Source organism: Gekko japonicus, unplaced genomic scaffold (assembly GCF_001447785.1).
Source record: "Gekko japonicus isolate JY-2015 unplaced genomic scaffold, Gekko_japonicus_V1.1 scaffold594, whole genome shotgun sequence".
Lineage (NCBI taxonomy): Eukaryota > Metazoa > Chordata > Lepidosauria > Squamata > Gekkonidae > Gekko > Gekko japonicus.
In genome coordinates, this window is record NW_015160852.1 from 640215 (window position 1) to 660109 (window position 19895).

A 19895-nucleotide genomic window follows, 5' to 3' on the forward strand; every position below is an offset into this window, starting at 1 on the left:
CCCAAACCCCCTCCCCCCCAGCCCCCCGCAAAGTTTCAAGAGGATTTTTGCCATTGACTTCAATGGCCCCATTGGTTACAATGGACCCGAATTTTTCGGGATTCCCGAAAATTTTCAGATATCTATGCTTTACCGGTATAGATATTCGGGTTTTTTCGGGTTTCCCGAAAAAAACCCAAACCCCCTCCCCCCCAGCCCCCCGCAAAGTTTCAAGAGGATTTTTGCCATTGACTTCAATGGCCCCATTGGTTACAATGGACCCGAATTTTTCGGGATTCCCGAAAATTTTCAGATATCTATGCTTTACCGGTATAGATATTCGGGTTTTTTCGGGTTTCCCGAAAAAATTCGGGTCCAATAAACCCGAATCCGAATTTTACCGAATTTTTTTTTTTTGCACATCCCTACTCATCTCTGATTAAACTATCAGTCTGTACTCAAGGCCAGAAAACTGTTTTGGAATATTAAATTCATATATGGTACAAACTCTTTTTGTTGCAGGACCAGACTTGTATATGGGATCTACCTTGCCATTACCTGAGACTTTCAGGATGTCCTGTTTAATGCTGATATCATGCTTGTTGATTGTTGTTTTAAATGTCTAGATCTTTGGATGCTCTTAAAACTAGCTTTGTTCTCCCAGTGTTCTGGAATAGAGCCTATTAGATGCAAGATATTCACAGGTGAATTTTTCCCTGCCTTCCTTCTCCCCCAGCAGTTCTAAGCTCCCTGAAATGCTGGGAACCATGAGAGCTTTGGGGGGCATGGCAGAGCTGCAGTGGGGTGCGGGGAGGCATTAAGTTGTAAATGATTTATAATGTAGTTGTTAAATTGTAAGTACAACACAGCTGCTTGTCAGCTTGGGAAAGATTATTGAACAGGTAGTGGCACAGCAATCCCAGAAATACTTGGATGAGACATCTGGCCTTGGTCTTTTTATGCCTTGGTTTGAGACAGAGACGGCTTTAATAGGACTTGGGGACAAAGAGAATGTACCTCTATTGCTGTTGCTAGATTTGTCAGCAGCCTTTGATACTGTGGACCATGTGATACTGCTGAGGTGCCTAGAAGGTGAGGTGGATCTGGGCTCAGCGGTGTTGAGATGGCTCCAATCTATACTCACAAAAGGCTGAAGTGGAACGTGCTGAATCATACCTTTGGAAGCTGATAGGGAGCACAACAAGGCTCTGTTACTTCATGGGCTTAATATCTGTAAGGCCCCTGATTGAGGTCATCCACAGTTTTAAAGTAGGTTGTCATCAATATGCCAATGACATCTGAATGTATATTACTCTGAGTAAGCCACCTGTTGCTGTTGTCTCTGTCTTGGCCCAGTGCTCAGTGTGGTGTTCAACTGAAATCGATTCAAGATAAAACAGAGCTGATGATGGCTGGACGAGTCAGTGCTTCAAATGAGATTGTTCTCCCTACTGTCAGTGGGGTGCAGCTTTTGGGGAAAGACTTCATTAAAAGCTTGGGAGTCTTGCTGGATCCTAGTTTCTTGTTGGAGAAAGAGGTGCTTTTTCCAGCTACTAATTAGGAAGCTAATTTGCAGATGTCTAATCTGGCCATGTTGATCCCATGCATCAGTAACCTCAAGGCTAGGTTTTTGGATTTTTTGTAATGCTCTGTACATGAAGCTGTCCTTGAAGATGATGTGGAAGCTGCAGCTGTTGTGAAATGCAGCAGCTTATCTATTACTTGGGGCTAACCAACAGGACCCTTTCACTTCTATTCTGAGGTCCCTTCACTGCCTGCTGATTAATTTCTAGTTCCAGTTCAAGGTGTTGACCTGGGGCCTACATATTTGAAGGCCTGCCTCTCCCTGCATATTTCCATGTTGCACTTCTGCTCTTCGCACCGTGGTCTATTATTAGTTCCTCCATTTTCTAAGGCGTGTTCTGCTATGGTCCAGGCTCAGGCTTTTTCTGTGGCTTACCCGCCCAGGTTTCTGGCAAGGAAGCAAAACAGCTGTTTCCAAGGACTTTTGAAGCTGTCTGAATCTAGACAAAGGAGGGATACCCTGCTGAGCGGGACAGGTTTTAGTTTTGTTATTAATGCATTTTAATGTTTTAGTAAATTGTTTAATATTTTTATATTGTTACCTGCCTTGGGTCCTGGGGTGCCTGGTACAAAGGTGGGTATATAAGTATTTTTAATAAATTGCCACAAGGTAGAGAAAAGAAACCTGATTGTCTTTTTATTTTTATTTTTACAGGCTGGAGTGAAGGGAAAACTAGGCAGATTGCTGGGAATATTTGAGGTGAGCTTTCCTTAAAAAGATATATACTTGGAAATTTAAGTACTCTGAAGTTTTAAGGTTCTCTTTTCTATGTGCAAGAAAGCCAGTTTGAGACAGGAATATTGTCACATTAATGTAAAAATAATATATAAATATGAGATAGGGATAGGTGTATGCAGTTCTGTGATTGCTAATGACATACACATTGCTAGACACAGTTGTGCCCTGTCGTTGTGATGGACTGCACTTTTCCCCCTTCATTTACAGTTTATTAATTTTTATAGTGAACAATAATACAAAATATTAATTTTCCCAACAATCTATTATATTATTCACCCCCTTTATTCATAGAAAGTGTTCTCCGGCTCATCCACTAACTCCTATTATACCTAATTACAAAACAAGAATTACTTCCTATTCTGACTCCTATTATCGTGTACCACCCGTTACATGTATTTCAATTCAGTTTCCTAAATTATTCTTCCATACTCATATTAGTTACAATACATATATTAACATAACTTTGGACACTCTTCAGTTAACTATTTACTATTAGATACTTCCAATTTATTCTTCAGAAAGGCCAACTTCACCTAAAAAAGAAAACCAAATGGAGGGCTGCCTCTCATTCCTAGGACCAAAAACTCGACAGAAAGGAACTTAGCCTTTCCTCCTCCTGTGAGAGGACTTGCCCACTCTTTAAAGTTAAAACAACTTAATTGCCTTCCAACCCCTTTATACTGTAAACCTTATCACTTATCTGTTATATACTGTTTGAATAAAAGGCTTTGTTTAATTATAAGCTAAATTACAAATCATAGTTGCTTTCCATATTACATATTACTGTTTGATTAAATAAATGAGTTGAGTTGCTTAGAATTGCTCCTTCAATTGAATCTTAGAGGCTAAACATTTATTACGGCTTTACACACACAGCCAAAAGCTTTTTTCCAGATGACTCGTCGAAGACTGTAAAATGTCTCTTTGTGAGAGGACTGCACTTTTTAAAAGCTTAGAAGTGCTGTACAAACAGATGAAGGACTGTGAACGGTTAATTCTTCACAGAGACAGAGAGCCTTGAGTGACATACTGCTCCAAGGAGTCTGATTGGGTAGCAAACAGAGAAAGACTTCTGAACTGGATGCTGAGGAGAATTCAGTCTGATTTCAGCCCCAGTTGAAAAAAGTCAAGAACTGACAGTTTCAGAATTCAGCCCTAACTGAGAGCAGTTCACAGACAGGAGAACGGGGGGAAAGTTGGCAAGGAAGTTTGGGAAGTAGGCGAAGACTCCCATTCATGCCAAAGAAAGGGGAAAGATCTTCTAGTGGGAGGAGAATTTTGCTACCCAGTCCAACAGGGAGTTAGCTCTGAAGAGTGCAGAGGTCCCTGGCCTGGTGTGGTTACAAATTGCCTTTAGAGACCTTAAGAGTCAGTTAAAAACTCAAGACAAGTACTGGTGTTTCAAGAGAAGGGGTTTGGGTCCTGGAAAAAGTGTACCAGCCTTCTGGAAAGCAAAAGAGTTAGAGAATACTCAAAGAAAGTATACTGAAGTGTTTGGGGAAAACACTGGAACAAAAGCCTCTCAACCAGTGTTCCCTCTAAGCTGAGTTAGTGTGAGCTAGCTCACAGTCTTTTAGCCTCCGGCTCACACGTTTTTGTCTTCGCTCAGGAAGGAGGGGCTCCAGAGCAAACTAATTTATGCAGTAGCCCAAATCACCTGCTCACAACTTTAATGCCAGGAGCTCACAAAGTAGAATTTTTGCTCACAGGACTCCATAGCTTAGAGGGAACATTGCTCTCAACATAAAGATTTAAGTCACTGTGAAAAGCTTAAGAAACTCATTAGCCTTAAACATAAGAACTAAAGTCTGTGCATGTACTGATTTTACCTTAGAAATTTTCAACCCCTGATTTCACCTGACCTTTCCCCTCTACGTTCAATAAAATATTTTGTTAATTTTGATTTTCAAAATGTCTCAAGTGCCATTTTCAGTGGTTTAAATTAAAGGGTGATTCCTGACCCTTCTCTCAGGCTCCTGGGCTGAGCCAGCAGTAAAATACCATACTGAGATGGGGTGAGACAGCCAGACAGGGTGGGGCAGAAGAAAACAGATAACTCGGGCTGCTCAGTCAGAAAGGGAAAGAAAAATGGAGGGAAAATCTTGCCTCTGTGGGAGGAAAGTTGACAGGGCAGTCATAGTTGTCTTTAAACAAAACAAGTAGTTTACCATAATATATATAGGTTGTGAGAGGGATAGGTGTATGCAGTTCTCCAGAAAACACTGAAGGTCTGCATTGTAGAGTAAGAACTTAATATGTGAATGCAGGAGACCAGCTTTTTCACTTGTCAGAAAGGGAGAATGGGGTCCCCACCAAGACAGCTATGCTGGTGATTATGGGACCTACATGGACAAGAGTTGGGGGTTGTAGTAAGAAGCAGAATTATGCAGGATTGAGTAATAGAGCTGGCTAGATCCAACCCTGTTTGTACCCTGTACAAATGATTGATTTTATGAAATTCATTCAAATTGTAATTCCTACTGAACCATAATTTCCCATGAAAGCAGTAAGCATGACTCCCAAGGAAATGTGCTTCAGACTGGAGTGTTCATGCCTTTATTGGTTTTCAGTCAATGGACAAAGTATGTTTGTGGTCTGTGATTGCTAATGACGTACACATTGCTAGACACAGTTGTGCCCTATTGTCTTTAAACAAAATGAGTAGTTTACTATAATCTTAGGAGACATAAAAGTTATTTCTGTATACATATGGACAGCACTGCACTTAAGGTTGGTTCATTGGTCATGCAAGTGTAATTAAAATGTGTGTGTTTTTCCTTTTTCTCCGTATTGAAGCAGAATCAAGACCGGAAGCATAGAACTTATGTTTATGTTCTTACAGTGACTGAAATCCTGGAAGACTGGGAAGATTCAGTTAATATAGGCAAGACTTTTTTCCTCATGTGCTTATTTATAATGCTGTTTGTAGGAACAGCTCTATTTTTAGCAAATCTCTCGTGTAACTGGTATCAAACATGCAATATCCTGCTGCTAAAATTGTATAGACTTAACATTTTCCCAGACATAACTGAGAATAACTAAAACCAGATTATTTTAACACTAATACAGTTCGCTTGAAAGCACTGAAAAGTGGTTTGTGGAAAGAGATCATTTTTATATTTAATTTGTTCACTGCCTTCTGAATGTCTCCATCTTTGAAGACACTCTAAATTGCAAATTTGTTGAAAAAATTTGGTCTGAATTTTTCCTGGGAATCACCTTCCATTTTCCATCTCTTTCCTGCCTTCCCCTGGGGAATTTTAGCAGGAATAACGGTACAAGAAGATAAAATCTGGGTCTGGGTATAAACCCACCCATGCCAGAAACTGAAGGAAGAGAATAAAGTGATAGGAAACAGGATGGTTTACTTGGAAGTTTATTTGAAAAAGAAGGACAAATTGAGGTGATCACAGAGATAATGTAGAGAAGTAGGGTGGCAGGTTTTAAACAGTACATTCCAGGGAAAGATAGTCTTTTGAGGCAGGCTTTCTACTTTTAATGTTGTTGTTAAACGTTACAGTTACCCCACAGAACACCCAGTTGTAATTCCATCACTCTTTCAGTTCTAGGTTCCTTGTCCTTTCTCCCACCAGACCTCCAGCTCCCAATTGTCAAAACCTCAATGGACTGATGCTCCCCAGCCCAAAACTCCTCCTGGGTTGTTTAGAGCACCATTCTGATTGGTTCCTGTGCTGGAATAATTTATAACTGTTCTACCTGCTGTATTTTGAGTAAAGTACTGCATTGATATTCAGAAAGGACATATTAATGAACCAATAATTTTAAGAGGTGAAGCAGTAGACCAAGCAGTAAATAAGGACATCTAACTTGTTCCTGTGCAAAGGGGCATATGGATAAGTTGATTAGCATATTTATTTGTGAATAATTAACATACTGCATGAAAAGTAGACACCAGTTTGTCACTGATAGTCTGTCACTGAACCATTCATTGAACTGTAGAAACTAGATGTTCAAGATTCAGCACCTCAGACCAGCTCAGGGATTTCTGGAACCCAGCTGAGGATCATGGCTGCCTTTAATGTCCTTGCTTTTCATGATTTTGCTTGCTACATTTGGCCCACCTCTGCAGTGTTAGATACTGTAGTGTGTACAAAGAATAACTTTAGGAATTGCAGTAAATACTGTTTATCAAATTTCAGTGTGCACACTAGTCATCCTTTGAAACTTATTTTGTGTATTCTTTCCATAGGCAGGAAAAGAGAGTGGTTTAAAGTTGAGGATGCTATCAAGGTCCTTCAGTGTCACAAGCCTGTCCATGCAGAGTACTTGGAAAAACTGAAATTAGGGTGTTCACCAACCAATGGAAATTCTGTGGTCTCTTCCCATCCTGGTAACAGTTCTCTTTATGTCACTTCTACACAGACTTCTGGGCTGCCCTCTACTGTAAGATAAAATCTGAATTACTTTCTTGTATGCCATCACAAGGAGAAATGTCTTTTGGTGGTAATGTGCTATGTGTATACTCATCAAAACCCTGAGTATGAATACTTTGTATGTTCAGGCCTATTTTTGTTTTTAGCAATTTATAATATTTAATAAGCCAAAGCCATACAGGGAATTAAAGATGCCTTAAATGGCCCTTTAAAGTAAAATACAGTTAAAATATAGTTATCTTAAATACCTGGTAAAAATAAGAGTGAACTTGTAATTTGGCTTTTGAGTATAGCTTAATTTTTCTTCCTTGTAAATTTCCTGAAAATCAAACCATTAGTTTGGGGAAACTTTTTAGTATTGTCATTATTATTTCCCTACTTTAACATAGTTAGCTGGAGGAGTAAAGAGGCAGTGGAAATCAACAGCAAGTGCCTTCTTCTATTTCAGGAAGCTTCCTCCTCCCTAGTATTTCACATGAAGAGCCTAACCAGAGCAGTGCCAGGTGGACTTGTCTTTGCCAAAGACTTCATACTGCTCTTGCTGACAACATTTAGCCAAACAGCCAGATTGTTGAGGTGCATACACACCAACCCCTGTTAGAATCTGCTTGTCCTCCTCTTGCTTAAGTCAGTGTTAGCTTTCTTGGCCATTCCAATAGCAGGCGTTCCATCCCTGCTTTCTTTGAAATTGTGTGAATTGGATCAGTGTTGGGAAGATAACTGCTTGAGCATTAAGAAAAGGCAGAGAGTACACACTTAAATGATTCCTGGCCCTATTTTAATCTCTGCTCATAAAAACAGGGACATGCAGATTCTATAAACTTAAGTCTCTGAAACCATTTCCACTAAACTTCCCTGTTTCTCTAAAGTCAGAACTGTGGCTGAGGTAAAGAAACTACCTCTATCATGAAGACTGTCTCTTCTCATTGTTTCTATGTAAGATAAACCCACTGTAAATAATCCAACTGGTGTAAAGTGAAAAGTAAATGTAATGTAAATACTGTGTTGCGCACAAAACTAGGTTATCACCTAGGGCTCTAGTGTCTTAGCACCTACATAACAGGCAGAAAGTTAAAACAGCCTAGTTTTGTTTTTTTCATATCACTGTTATCGTCTAAGGGATTTCTGCTGAAAACAGTTGTTAAAGGCACAGAAGCCCTTTTGGAGCTGAAGGTGGCAACCCTACACAACCTTCAACATTGTTTAAAATGCTGCTATAAATTAATCCATGTGCTGTTACAATTTTTAAGGGAAATAATGGTGTCATTAGCTTTCCCTCTAGAAAAACTGGGAATATAAATATTGTGCCATATATAAATGCATTTGAACAAGGAACATCAGTCATGAGTATTACTTTTAAGAGCCAAAATTCAAAGTAGACTTGAATATCTGCCACAGAATAGAACTGCTGGAACAGCAGGCCATTTTAGGCTGCTGTGCTTAAAGGGCGTTCTCCATATTCTGTTTCATGTAAATTAAAAGAATGCTAATAGCACCCGTCAATGTAAAATCTCACACTAATCAGTTTGGGGAAATTTCTGATTCCTAAAAAGTATACATTTTTCCTGAAATGAGAACTTCAGCATTCTCAGTTGGCACTTTGGTACCAGATTCCCACGTATTAGTCGTTTATCTCTCAACACTTTGAAACTGATCACATGGAAACAAAATGAGAAATGCCATTGGTTCATTACATTAAAGCAAATTGATTGGATTTATGGTTCCCACAGCTGCTTTCATCTCTAGTTTACTTTTGAAATTTAAACAAGCCAATCTTGTAGGAGCTGCATATTGGTAATGCATGATTATTTTGGTTTCTAACACTATGTATTGTGTAAAAATGTACAGCTGTCAATGCTAACCAAATCAGAGGTGATTGCTTATAAATATTCCAACCTGCTGTGTCACATATGGTAAATATTTTGGTGTACAGACCTTTTCAGTCTATGCAACTTACGATGAAGACCCTTACTAAAACTGACTTGCAAAATCTGTCTTGCAACATGATAACACTGGAATGACAAAGATCCACTAAGCTTTTAGCTACCTTTGTTACACTTAATTAATAGACATTGCCAAAACCAGTCATTTAGAGGAATAGGCTGTGCAACATGCTTGTCAAAGATGACAGCCATGATGTTTTCTGCCAAAATCATAATTATATAGTTCCAATGAAAGGATCAGATTTGACAAATAAAATGGAGGGATTTGAAAGTAGATTGTGAGGGGTTTTTTGTGGCACTAGGAACCTGGACTTGTTTCTTCTAAGTGGCCTTTGAATCTGTGCCTGGCTTTACCTGCATAGGGATAAGGATTTATTTGGATCATATGCCACACACTAATCCATGTTTTAGATTTAGTAAGTCTTGGATTGTGAGGTCATTACCAGACAAATATAGACTCAGTATAGTAGAAGCATGTTACCGTGAACAGTTGAACTTGGGAACATGCCACTAAACTACTGCAAGAGTATTTATGTAAGTGATAGATGCTATTAAAAGTGAAACAGTCATCCTGGAGGGCAGCTGAAAACTAAACAGATTATTGTTAATATGTTGGAAATAATTCCTCAACATGCTTCTGAGAAGTAAAAAAATTGAAGGAAAAACTACCATTTAAGTTGTAAACATTTTGAACTGTGTGCATGGCTTTCTTTTAAAGACTGGTGTAAGAATTTTGACTTTTTATATCTGAAATGAACTTCCAAAATAAAAATTGAAACAACCTATAGCTGTGGGTGTACTTCATATAGCTCATCTTCCTGAATCTAGGTGATCTGGAAGTGATTCTTCATTTTCTACTTTCACCCATTAATGGTTTTTAATGTCTGAGCACAAGTACTTGATGCCCCTTTTCCATGCAATGTTATAAAGCAATGATCCCAGGACACTAGTTTAAGAAGTTCCTGGGAAGCTTAGTAAAAGCCGTGGTGGTGCTTATTTCGCCTTTCTGTCATCTAGGCAATTTTGCCTACTTATTTCCTAGGTCGCAGATAGGAACCTAGGATGCAACTTTATTTTTAAGCCTGTAAACAGGAATTATTATTTATTTCATTTCTATACAACCTGTAGCTGAAGCTCTCTGGGCAGTTTACAAGAAGTATAAAAACAATAAAATACAATAGATAAAGCATTAAGAATTCAATGTATTTAAGATAACATGAAAAACATTAAAAACTATAGACCAGACCGAAAAGACCTAATCCAAAGTGAAAGGAAAGTACCTGGTTAATCGTATCAGGTCTGTGCATGGCCAAGGAGGTCTGTAAAGGCGTCCACAAAGAGGGTTGTCTTAACCTGGTGTGGGAAAGATGGCAAATTTGGCGCCAGGTGGGCCGCAGGAGGGAGGTTGTTCCAAAGATGGGGGACAGCCACCAAAAAGGCCCTCCCCTTAGTTGCCACCAATGTTCCCTCTAAGCTATGAAGTCTTGTGAGCAAAAATTCTACTTTGTGAGCTGCCGCCATTAAAGTTGTGAGCAAGCGATTTGGCTACCACATACATTAGTTTTCTCTGGAGCCATCCTTCCTGAGCCAAGACAAAAATGGGTGAGCTGGAGGCTAAAAAACTGTGAGCTAGCTCACACTAACTCAGAGGGAACACTGGTTGCCACCCTCCAAGCCTCTCAAGGGGTTGGCACCCAGAGGAAGGCCCCAAAGGGATCTGTATTTTTGGCCACTGTGTGACAGAGTGTTGGACTGGATGGTCCATTGGCCTGATCCAACATTGGCTTCTCTTATGTTCTTATGTTGAGTGTAGTGTCTCAGTAGATTGGGGTTGGGAGAGGTGGTCCGATAGACATTGTGGTCTCAAGCCGGGTAGGGCTTTATAGGTTAAGACCAGCACCTTGAATTGGGACCAGAAGCGTACAGCTAGCCAATGCAGGTGGGCCAGAACTGGTCTTATGGATTCAGACCTCTGGGTCCCAGTTATTAATCTAGCTGACGCATTCTGCACCAGCTGCAGTTTCTGAACCATCTTTAAGGGCAGTCCCATGTAGAGTGTGTTGCTGTAATCTAATTTGGGGAATACCAGAGCATAAATTACTGAAGCCAGGCTATCCTTGTCCAGATAGGGGTGCAACTGGGTCACCAGCCAAAGCTGGTAGAAAGCCCTCTGAACCACCGATGCCACCTGAGCTTCAAGTGACAGAGGTGGATCAAGGAGTACCCCCAAGCTGCGAACCTGCTCCTTCAGGGGGAGGGCAGCCCTGTCTAGAACAGGTTGAACACCTCCCATCCAATCAAAGGAATCACTCACCAACAGCATCTCAGTCTTGTCTGGACTGAGTTTCAACTTGTTAGCCCTCATCCAGTCCATTATTGTAGCCAGACACCTGTTTAGCACATCCACAGGCTTACCTGCTGACAATGAAAAGGAGAAATAAAGCTGTATGTCATCAGCATACTGATGGCAACACACTCAAACTCTGGATGACCCTACTCAGCGGTTTTTTGTAGATGTTGAATAGCATGGGGGACAGAGCAAACCCTTGAAAAATGCCATGCTGGAGAATCCATGGGGCTGAACAATATTCCCCAAGCACCACATTCTGGAGACGGCCCTCCAAGTAGGAGCGAAACCACTGCCGTGCAGTGCCCCCCACTCCCATCTTAGCTGCTTCAGAAGGATGCCACGGTTGATGGTATTGAAAGCTGCGGAGAGGTCCAGTAGTACCAACAGGGTTGCGCTTCCCCGTCTCACTCCCGGCATAGGTCATCATACAGAGGACCAAGGCTGTTTCCATGCCAAATCCAGGCCTGAGCCCTGATTGAAATGGATCTAGGTAATCAGTTTCATCCAAGATTGCCTGGAGTTGATTGGCACCACTTTCTCTAGAGCCTTGCCCAGGAAAAGAATATTTGCTACTGGCCTATAGTTGTTCAAATTTTCTGGGTCAGGGGAGGGTTTCTTGAGAAGTGGCCATTGCCTCTCACAAAGAGACATTGATGATGGCAAATCTGATGCCATTCCCTCTCACAAAGAGACATTGATGATCTTCCTGGGCCAGCCAGTTATCCCTCCCTCACTGGCTTTTATAAGCCAGGAGGGACAAGGATCCAGTTCAGAGGTGGTTTCATGAACCTGTCCAAGAACCTTGTCCACATCCTTGAGCTGTACCAACGGAAACCCATCCAATAAGACTGGACTGTGCTCTGGATAGCTCCACCGATTCAACTGCTGTAACTGGAGTCCAAGTCCTGATAAATGCAACAATTTTTTTTCCTGGATATGCTCAGCGAGTAGATTACAGTAGGCCAGAGATGGTTCCAGGATGTAATAAGCTCCAGACAACCTTGAAAAGCTCCGCTGGGTGGTAAAGAGCACATTGAATAGAGGCAGTGAGGTATTCTGTCTTTGCTGCCCTCACAGTCTCAAAATACACCCAATTTGTAGGCACATACCAGGCTGCGGTGGCTCAAGTGGTTAAGACGCTGAACTGCAGGCTGTGGAAGGTCAGTAGTTCAGCAGTTCGAGACCCAGGTGCCTCAAGATGGAGTGAGCTCCCATCTCTAGTTCCAGCTCCTGCCAACCTAGCAGTTCGAAAGCAAGAAATTGCAAGTAGATAAATAGGTACCACTTCGGTGGGAAGGTAACAGCGTTCCGTGCGCCTTGGCGTTTAGTCATGCCGGCCACATGACCATGGAAACTTCTTCGGACAGCGCTGGCTCTTCGGCTTTGAAACGGAGATGAGCATCGCAACCCTAGAGTCGAATTTGACTGGCTTTCGAGCAAGGGAACCTTTACCTTTACCTTACCAGGTTCTTATTGTGTTCACTTGGGAGACCTCCTCCAGCTGCACTCCAGCCGTCTCCTTAGTTGTTTCATCACTCTCAGCTCTGGGTTATACCATGGTCCTGTATTAGCTCTACAACAGAGAGGGCGCTTAGGAGTGATCATGTCAATCGCCCAGGCCATTTCTGTATTCCACAGAGCGGCCAGGGCTTTCGACAGGAGCGCCAGCCATGTCAGCCAGAAAACCCCCCAGAACCCCCTGGAAGCCATCTGGATCCATTAGCCTCTGGGGGCGGACCACCTTAATGGCTCCCCCACCCTTGTGGAGGGGAAAAACCATTGTAAGTCTAAATCTCAACAGGCGGTGATCTAACCATGATAAAGGGACTAAGTCAAAGTCCCTCACACTCAGAGCACCATCCTCACATCCAGCTGAAAAAAAGTCTGGAGTATGCCCCACCATATGCGTTGGGCTAATGACATGTTGGTACAGTCCTACATTTGTCATGGCAACCATGAAATCCTGAGCCACTCCGGATAAGGTGCCCTCAGCGTGGATGTTGAAGTCTCCCCGGGACCAACAGCTCAGGTAGGGAGACTAATGGGTTGCAGGGTGGGCAGTACACCAGACTCCCCAGTCTGTCCTGCTGGCCTAGCACAAGATGCAAACATTCCAGACCAGTTGTCAGACGGACAGGGCGCCTGATGAGAGAGATGGAATTCTATAGACCACACCAACTCCCCCTCCCCTGGCTTTCACGTCAGCCCTGATGCTGAATTGAAAACAAATCAGCCAGTATCATAATGCCCCAGTATAAATCGATGGTGCAACCTCATTTGGAATACCGTGTGCAAGTCTGATCACCACACCTCAGAAAGAATATTATAGCATTGGGAAAAGTGCAGAAAAGGGCAACTAGAATGATAAAAGGGTTGGAACACTTTCCCTATGAAGAAACATTAAAGCGTTCACTCCTCGTTCACTTACCCAGGTCTTGGTTATACATGCCAGATCAGCTACCTCCTCACCAATTAGATCATGGGTGAGGGAGGTTTTATTTTTCACTGATCTAGCATTTAGAAGCAACATCCAGGAAATCCGAGGGCTCGCTGACATGGCAACCATCAAACCCACCGGGGGGGGGGGGCAGAACACGGCACAGCTGTTAGCTGTCTGGGCCGTGTTCTCCTTACCTGGCCATTCCTCTTTCCATCTACCCATCACTATGCTAATTGGGGCTCCTACCATCTCCCCTCTTGGCCCCACGGATGCTCCCTCAGCCAGGTCCCAGACGTAGGCCCACAAAAGCAGTGGGATGGTTAGGGACAATCAAAAAGGTACCCTCACCCTTGTATCATCCCAAAGGGGCATCCCCAGTGGTGGCCTGCCATCTAGTAGCACGCTAGCTTTTATGCTGGGATGGGGCTGCTGGAATTGCCCGGCCAGATATAGGTACTCAGCACTAATGGACTGTGCTGGGGCTGGGAGGAGAGCTAGAAGGTTGGAAGGTGGGTGGGCAGTTGCAGCAGCAGAAGATCCCAAAGTGCCACGCCTCTTCCCCACCAGTCCCCCAAGCCTCCCCACCAGTCTCTGGCTTGGGTGCAGAGTGTCCTGGCCAGAGGCTTCTCCAGTCCAGCAGCAGCAGCAGGCCTGCTTTTATGCTGAGGTGGGGCTGTTGGAATTGCCCGGCCAGATACAGACACTCAGCCCTAATGGACTATACTGGGGAACAGTGTTCCCTCTGAGTTAGCGTGAGCTAGCTCACAATTTTTAGCCTCCAGCTCACATTTTTGTTTTAGCTCAGGGAGGATGGCTCCAGAACAAACTAATTTATGCAGTAGCCAAATTGCTCACTCACAACTTTTATGCCAGTAGCTCACAAATTAGAATTTTTGCTTACAAGACTCCACAGCTTAGAGGGAGCATTGCTGGGGAATAAAGGGATAGAGCTGGAAAGGGTGATGTCTTTAAGAACTGCTTCAGAATTCTTTTGGAATTGCAAGGCATGAACACAGTAGCTTTGAGTAGGAGCATAGCCAGTGGTAGAAGGTAATGTGACTTTTATTGACACCCCAACCTGCGTGGAGTACTCTAGTATCAGCAAGCTTTTTGTGTACTGCCCTCTGCAGTGGGGGGGGGGGATCAACACTATGATGGCATTACCTGGACAAAGCTGTGTCTGTGCCCTTTGGTGCTGGCTTCCATCTGTTTTCTGCACAGATTTCTAGTGTCTGTGCCCTTTGGTGCTGGCTTCCATCTGTTTTCTGCACAGATTTCTAGTAGAAGGAAATCAGGAACTTCCATTCATCTTCCTTATGCTGAGTTAATAATAATGGATGGCAAGTTAGACATGACAAGGAAGCTTCATAATGAGGATCTCGTACTTTAGGGCTGAGCCCAGGATGGGTAGGAATGAATTTGATTGAGAAACATCTGTATGTATTCCCCTGTTGGGGCAAGTAACTTCGGGGGATTACTTCCCTTGACCCAGTTATCCCATCACGTTATGGGAGGATACATGATCAGCAATTCTTGAGTTAATACCTTTCTGCATAAAGTAATTTCGGACCTATTGTATCTTGCCATGGAAGTGCTGGAAGAACTCAGGAACTAGTCCCAAGTTCTTGGCAAGGATGAAACTTTCTGGATATAAGGTAGTCCAGCTACTTGGAAACGTTGTTGCTCGTTGGTACTTTCTAAGGGTTACCACACACTTTCACAGGTGGGGAAGTTCATGTAACATTGACTCCTCTACCTAGGTAGGCAATAAAATGTAAAGCTGTCCATTTATCCTGACATGTAGCACATATTGTCTTACCGCTATTGCTGTGAGAGTGATTGATCTTAAACCACCAACCAGTGTTTTGGATACTTCACTTAAACATTTATCACTAAATTGGAATCTTAGTTGCAACATAGAACTGATACTGGGTGTTCAAGAAGTATGATGCCATCTTATTGAGATTGAAGACTGAAAAATAAACAACTGTGATCTCTCTGGCTACTTTAATCTTATTGTGATTGCCTCTAACACTAAGGGGAAAGTGAGTTTAAATTGTGGTGACTAAATATTTTATGGTGTTTGGAAAAATATTTTCCTGCTAAAAGAATTACATTTCTAATTACATAGTTAATTTCTTATAGCAATAAAAGCAAGGTTTTATGAAACCCACAGTACATCTTCTAATGATTCTTCCACTTACTATAACTTTTAAAGTATACTAAGAAATTGCTTCTTTCCTCAGTGTGTTCTACCATTTTATAATGCACAGCCTATGGCAATTATTTAATTCCTAATGATTCTTTTGCTCATTGTATAACTCTTCAAACAATCTAGAGTACTCACACTGTACTCAGGTTCAGCTAGTCCTCATAAGTGGGTTAACGTAAGCATTTAGAAATGATTATGTCAAGGTAACATTGCCCAAGTCACTGTTGGTTGTAAAGCGTAACCTGAAGGTAGCAAATCTGTAACAGAGATTGAGTAGTGAAATACTAGTGAAGTAGTATGTAATTCTTTACAGGACACTTTAAATTACATAAACGCTTATAATTAATCTCAGTGATTCTTACTACAGGATGGGATGAAAATGTACTAAATAGATAATAAACACTGTATGGTTGATCATTGTTATCCCTGTATCTCAGATGGGGCAGGGTGGTTTAAGACCCCCTTGTAAGTCCAGGGCTGAGCCTTCTTTAACCAAGGACTTTTCAACTTTCAGTCTCCTACAAGCCCTGAAACTACACATTACCACATACCAAGGTTGAAATACTGTAACTGAGTTTGTACATGGTCACTATAAGACTGTTTCATTAGAACAGTGGCTTGTGCCCAGGTATTTCTACTGTCGTAAGGGAGAAGGGAAGGGCCCCCCCCATTTAAAAAGTGCAGCTTTCAGGAGCACGGTGGACAGCAGGAGGTTGCAGTTCTCTGCGTCCAAGCCAACATATGAGTTGTGTGAAGAAGAAAAATCATGCTAAGTTAAATCATAGTTCAAATGGAATAGATATGAACAAAGCTATATCTGTTTTAAAACAGATCAAATTTCTGTAACCTGTGAAAATAAAGTATAACTTTTTTGTATTGATCATGATCAGTTCAGAACTCTGAAGCTCTGCATTTTAAATTTATAAAAAAACCCAAATTGTTCAATAGCCTTAAGGTGTGTTTTATTCAGATGCCTTTTTGTTAGGTCAGTGCCTGTTGTCAGGTAAACTAATAAAAAATCTCAGGCTTGTGGAAACATGATGTTGATGCTTAAGAGCATTTTTTTAAAGGTCTATGCTTTACTTTTGCTATGTTTTAAAGCCTTTACACTTGAAGAATTTTTAAAAAGTGTAGTTTGGTTGTATTTTGCTGGGATTTTGAGAACAAATTAATGGGAAAATATCAATTCCCTATATATTATGATCAGGTTGCTGCCATAGGTGAGCAATTAGAATATGGTAGTCATTCATACACCTCCCTCCCCAGACTCCACCTCCCAAATCTCTAAGAATTTCCTAATCTCTGGTTGACAACCTTATCCTTCCCATTCAACAGCTTACCTTTATCTGTCCCTCTGTTTTAAGTCCCCCCCCCAGCAGCCTCTACCTAGGAAAACTGTGGCCCAGTTGAAAACTAGTAAGCAGCCAGGTCTAGTTCAGTCATGCAAATGCCTCCTTCTCTCCTTCTCAGTCATTCATCAACTTTTTATTTATTTGCCTCCCATCTTCAACTACACCTTTTGGACTGTCTCTTTCCATATATGCCCTGGAGAGCCTTGTGCTCTGCTGAACAACACCTACTGGTAGTTCCTGGCCTGAAGGATGTCTGCTTAGCCTTAGCCAGGGCCAGGGCCTTCTCTACCCTGGCCCCTGCCTGGTGGAATGCACTCCCAATTGAGATCAGGGTCCTGCGAGACTTACTACAATTCTTCAGGGCCTGCAAAGCGGGCCTGTTCTGTCAGGCCTTTGGTTGAGGTGGTGGATGTTTTTTTTACCATCTTGGCCTTCCCTGCCCATAGTATGTCTACAGATGCCTAACATCCTGCTAACATTTCATGGGAAGTGTATAGGGCTTCTCTGGACTGATGTGATGTTTTTTGCTGCATCTTGTTTTATTTAACTGGTTTTTAATCATATATTTATTGTTTCTATTTTTGTTGTGAGCCGCTCTGAGCCCATTGCGGGATAGGGCGGGATATAGATACAAAAATAAATAAATAATTTACCTCATTTATACACCACTTTTCTCCACAGTGGGGACCAAAGCAGTTTACATTATACGCCTCTCTCCTTTTTTCTGCATAACACTATGAAGTAGATTAGGCTGAGAGTATACGTAACTGTTTCAAAATCACCCAGTGAACTTCAACAACAAGATAGGCATCTGAACCTGGGTCTCGCAGACCGTATTCTGAAGCTCTAACTGCTACATCACACTGGCTTTCATAGGGTGGCTTCTGTTGAACAGTAGCAATCAGCCAGGCCTAGTTGAGTCACACAAGTCGGGTGATATCAAGTCACTCAGAGGTGGCTTCCAGGCCTAAGGTTGCCAGCCTCCAGGTGGGACCTAGAGATCCCTAATTGAACTCCAGATGACAGAGATTTGTCCCTCTGGAGAAAATGGCTGGTTTGGAAGGTGGACTTTATGGCATTATATACAGCTGAGGCCTCTCCCCTCCCCAGACTCCACCCCCAAATCTCCAGGAATTTCTGAATCTGGAGTTGGCAAGCCTACTCAGGCCTGGCCCTAATGAGTCCTCCCTCAAAGGTCAAAAGAGGCCTGAAAAGAGCCCTGCCTCTTCCCCCTGCCTTAACTCAGAGAAACCCAGCTTGGAAAAGTGGTTGCCTAACAACAGCAACTGAGGAAATCTGTTGCTTAAAGCTACAGGCACTCCTTTTTTTGTGTGTGTGGCTTTTCTAAACTTCCCAATGTGGTAGGTTTTGGGGGAAATGTCACATTTTTCTGCAAACCTGGGGTCCTTTTCAGGTTTGTAGAAAGATCCATCTTGTTCCTTCACAGCTCCAATCACCAGATTTAAGTATCCAAAGTTGGCTGACCAATTAGAATATAACATTACTGACTACTATAAATGATTAGTTGCTGCTACAGAAAGGAGAGAGAGAGAAATGGTACTGCTACTTGCAGCTTGTTAAAAGTAATCTGTAAATCATCCAGGGCCACATAATAATAAAGGCTCTGTACACAGATGCAAAAATACATGAAAAACCTCAATCCGCTGGCACAGTTGTACCACATGTTCCTCTGGGAACAAAATTTTATCTCCTGAAAACTATTATTCCTAAAGCTTTCTGTGACATATGAGTAGTTTCCATGCTAAGTATGCATGGTAAGAGAAAATTTAGCTGAAATCCAGATTACAGTGGGCAATTCCTATAGGAAGCTGTTCCTCATTTGTATGGTACTGCAAATTCCCATATACAAGGAACTGGCTAGAAATTTAAGAACAGGAACAAGACAGGTATTGTAGTCCAAGCCTAGATCGTAGCCATTCTATAGTTGGAAAATACCTTCTAGTTTCTTGCTTTTGCCTGATAAAGCAGGTGGCAAAAGCCTTTCATGTAAACTTGTGCTTCCCTGTACCTCTAATTTATGGATAGTGGCCATGACCCTTGCTGTAGCCTCCTCCCTAACCCATAGAAATGACAGAAGGAAATCAACTTTTAAAAACTAAGCCATTTCCCTACTGGCATTTTCTCCTGTTTACTTCAGTTCTGGCTTTGGCTGCTACCAGGCAGTAAGCATTATGCCAATGAAATATCTCCTTAGTATACAGTACAAGCAGAAAATTAAAAGTTAAAATCCCCATATGTAACCTGGAGAGCCTTGCACTCTGCCGGTCAAGATCTGCTGGTTGTCCTCAGCCCAAGGAAGGTCCACTTAGCCTCGACTAAGGCCAGGGCTTCTTCTGCCCGGACGCCAGCCTGGTGGAACATGCACCCGTCTGAGATCAGGGCCCTGTGGGACTTTACAGGGCCTGTGAAATGGAGCTGTTCTGCCAGGCCTTTGGCTGAGGAGGCAGGCGTCCAGTATAAACTGGCCTCCCCTGCTGAAGCTTACCACCTCTGTGTGGCCCAGATTAAGAAGATCTCAGAGACCCAATGGGGCCAGCCTGGAAATTATGTGCAGAGATAAATGTGACCTGTTCTAATCTATGTTGTTTTAAACTGTTTTTAATTATTTGTATTTTAATTATTCTGGAATATTATATTTATGTGTTTTAGCGCCTACTCGTGATCCGCCCTGACCCCACTTGCGGGGAGGGTGGAATATAAATTGAAATAAGTAAATAAAAATAAAAATACTAGATAGCTATATCTGAGAAATCTAATGAAACTATGAAGGCCATTTTTTGGTATTTATATGATGAATCGTGTGTTTAGAGACTTGTTACAGCAATAGGAGCAGAAATGAAGACAAATGAGCAAAATCTATTTATTGAATAAGCGCTACTCT

The 19895-nt window shown here is 42.1% G+C and overlaps 1 protein-coding gene across 4 annotated transcripts in view; it reads left to right on the top strand.

The window, feature by feature from the left end:
* The window catches only part of NUDT4 (nudix hydrolase 4), a 33943-nt gene extending 25843 nt beyond the window's left edge, over positions 1–8100 (top strand). For 3 of the 4 annotated variants that reach the window (XM_015421044.1, XM_015421031.1, XM_015421051.1), the window contains exons 3-5: positions 2219–2263; positions 5099–5186; positions 6513–8100. In XM_015421044.1, the coding sequence (XP_015276530.1) occupies positions 2219–2263; positions 5099–5186; positions 6513–6715 (336 nt within the window). In that variant the 3' untranslated portion in view covers positions 6716–8100. The remainder of the gene's footprint in view (positions 1–2218; positions 2264–5098; positions 5187–6512) is intronic. The other variant, XM_015421037.1, reaches the window with a different exon arrangement.
* The last annotated feature ends 11795 nt before the right edge of the window (positions 8101–19895 follow it).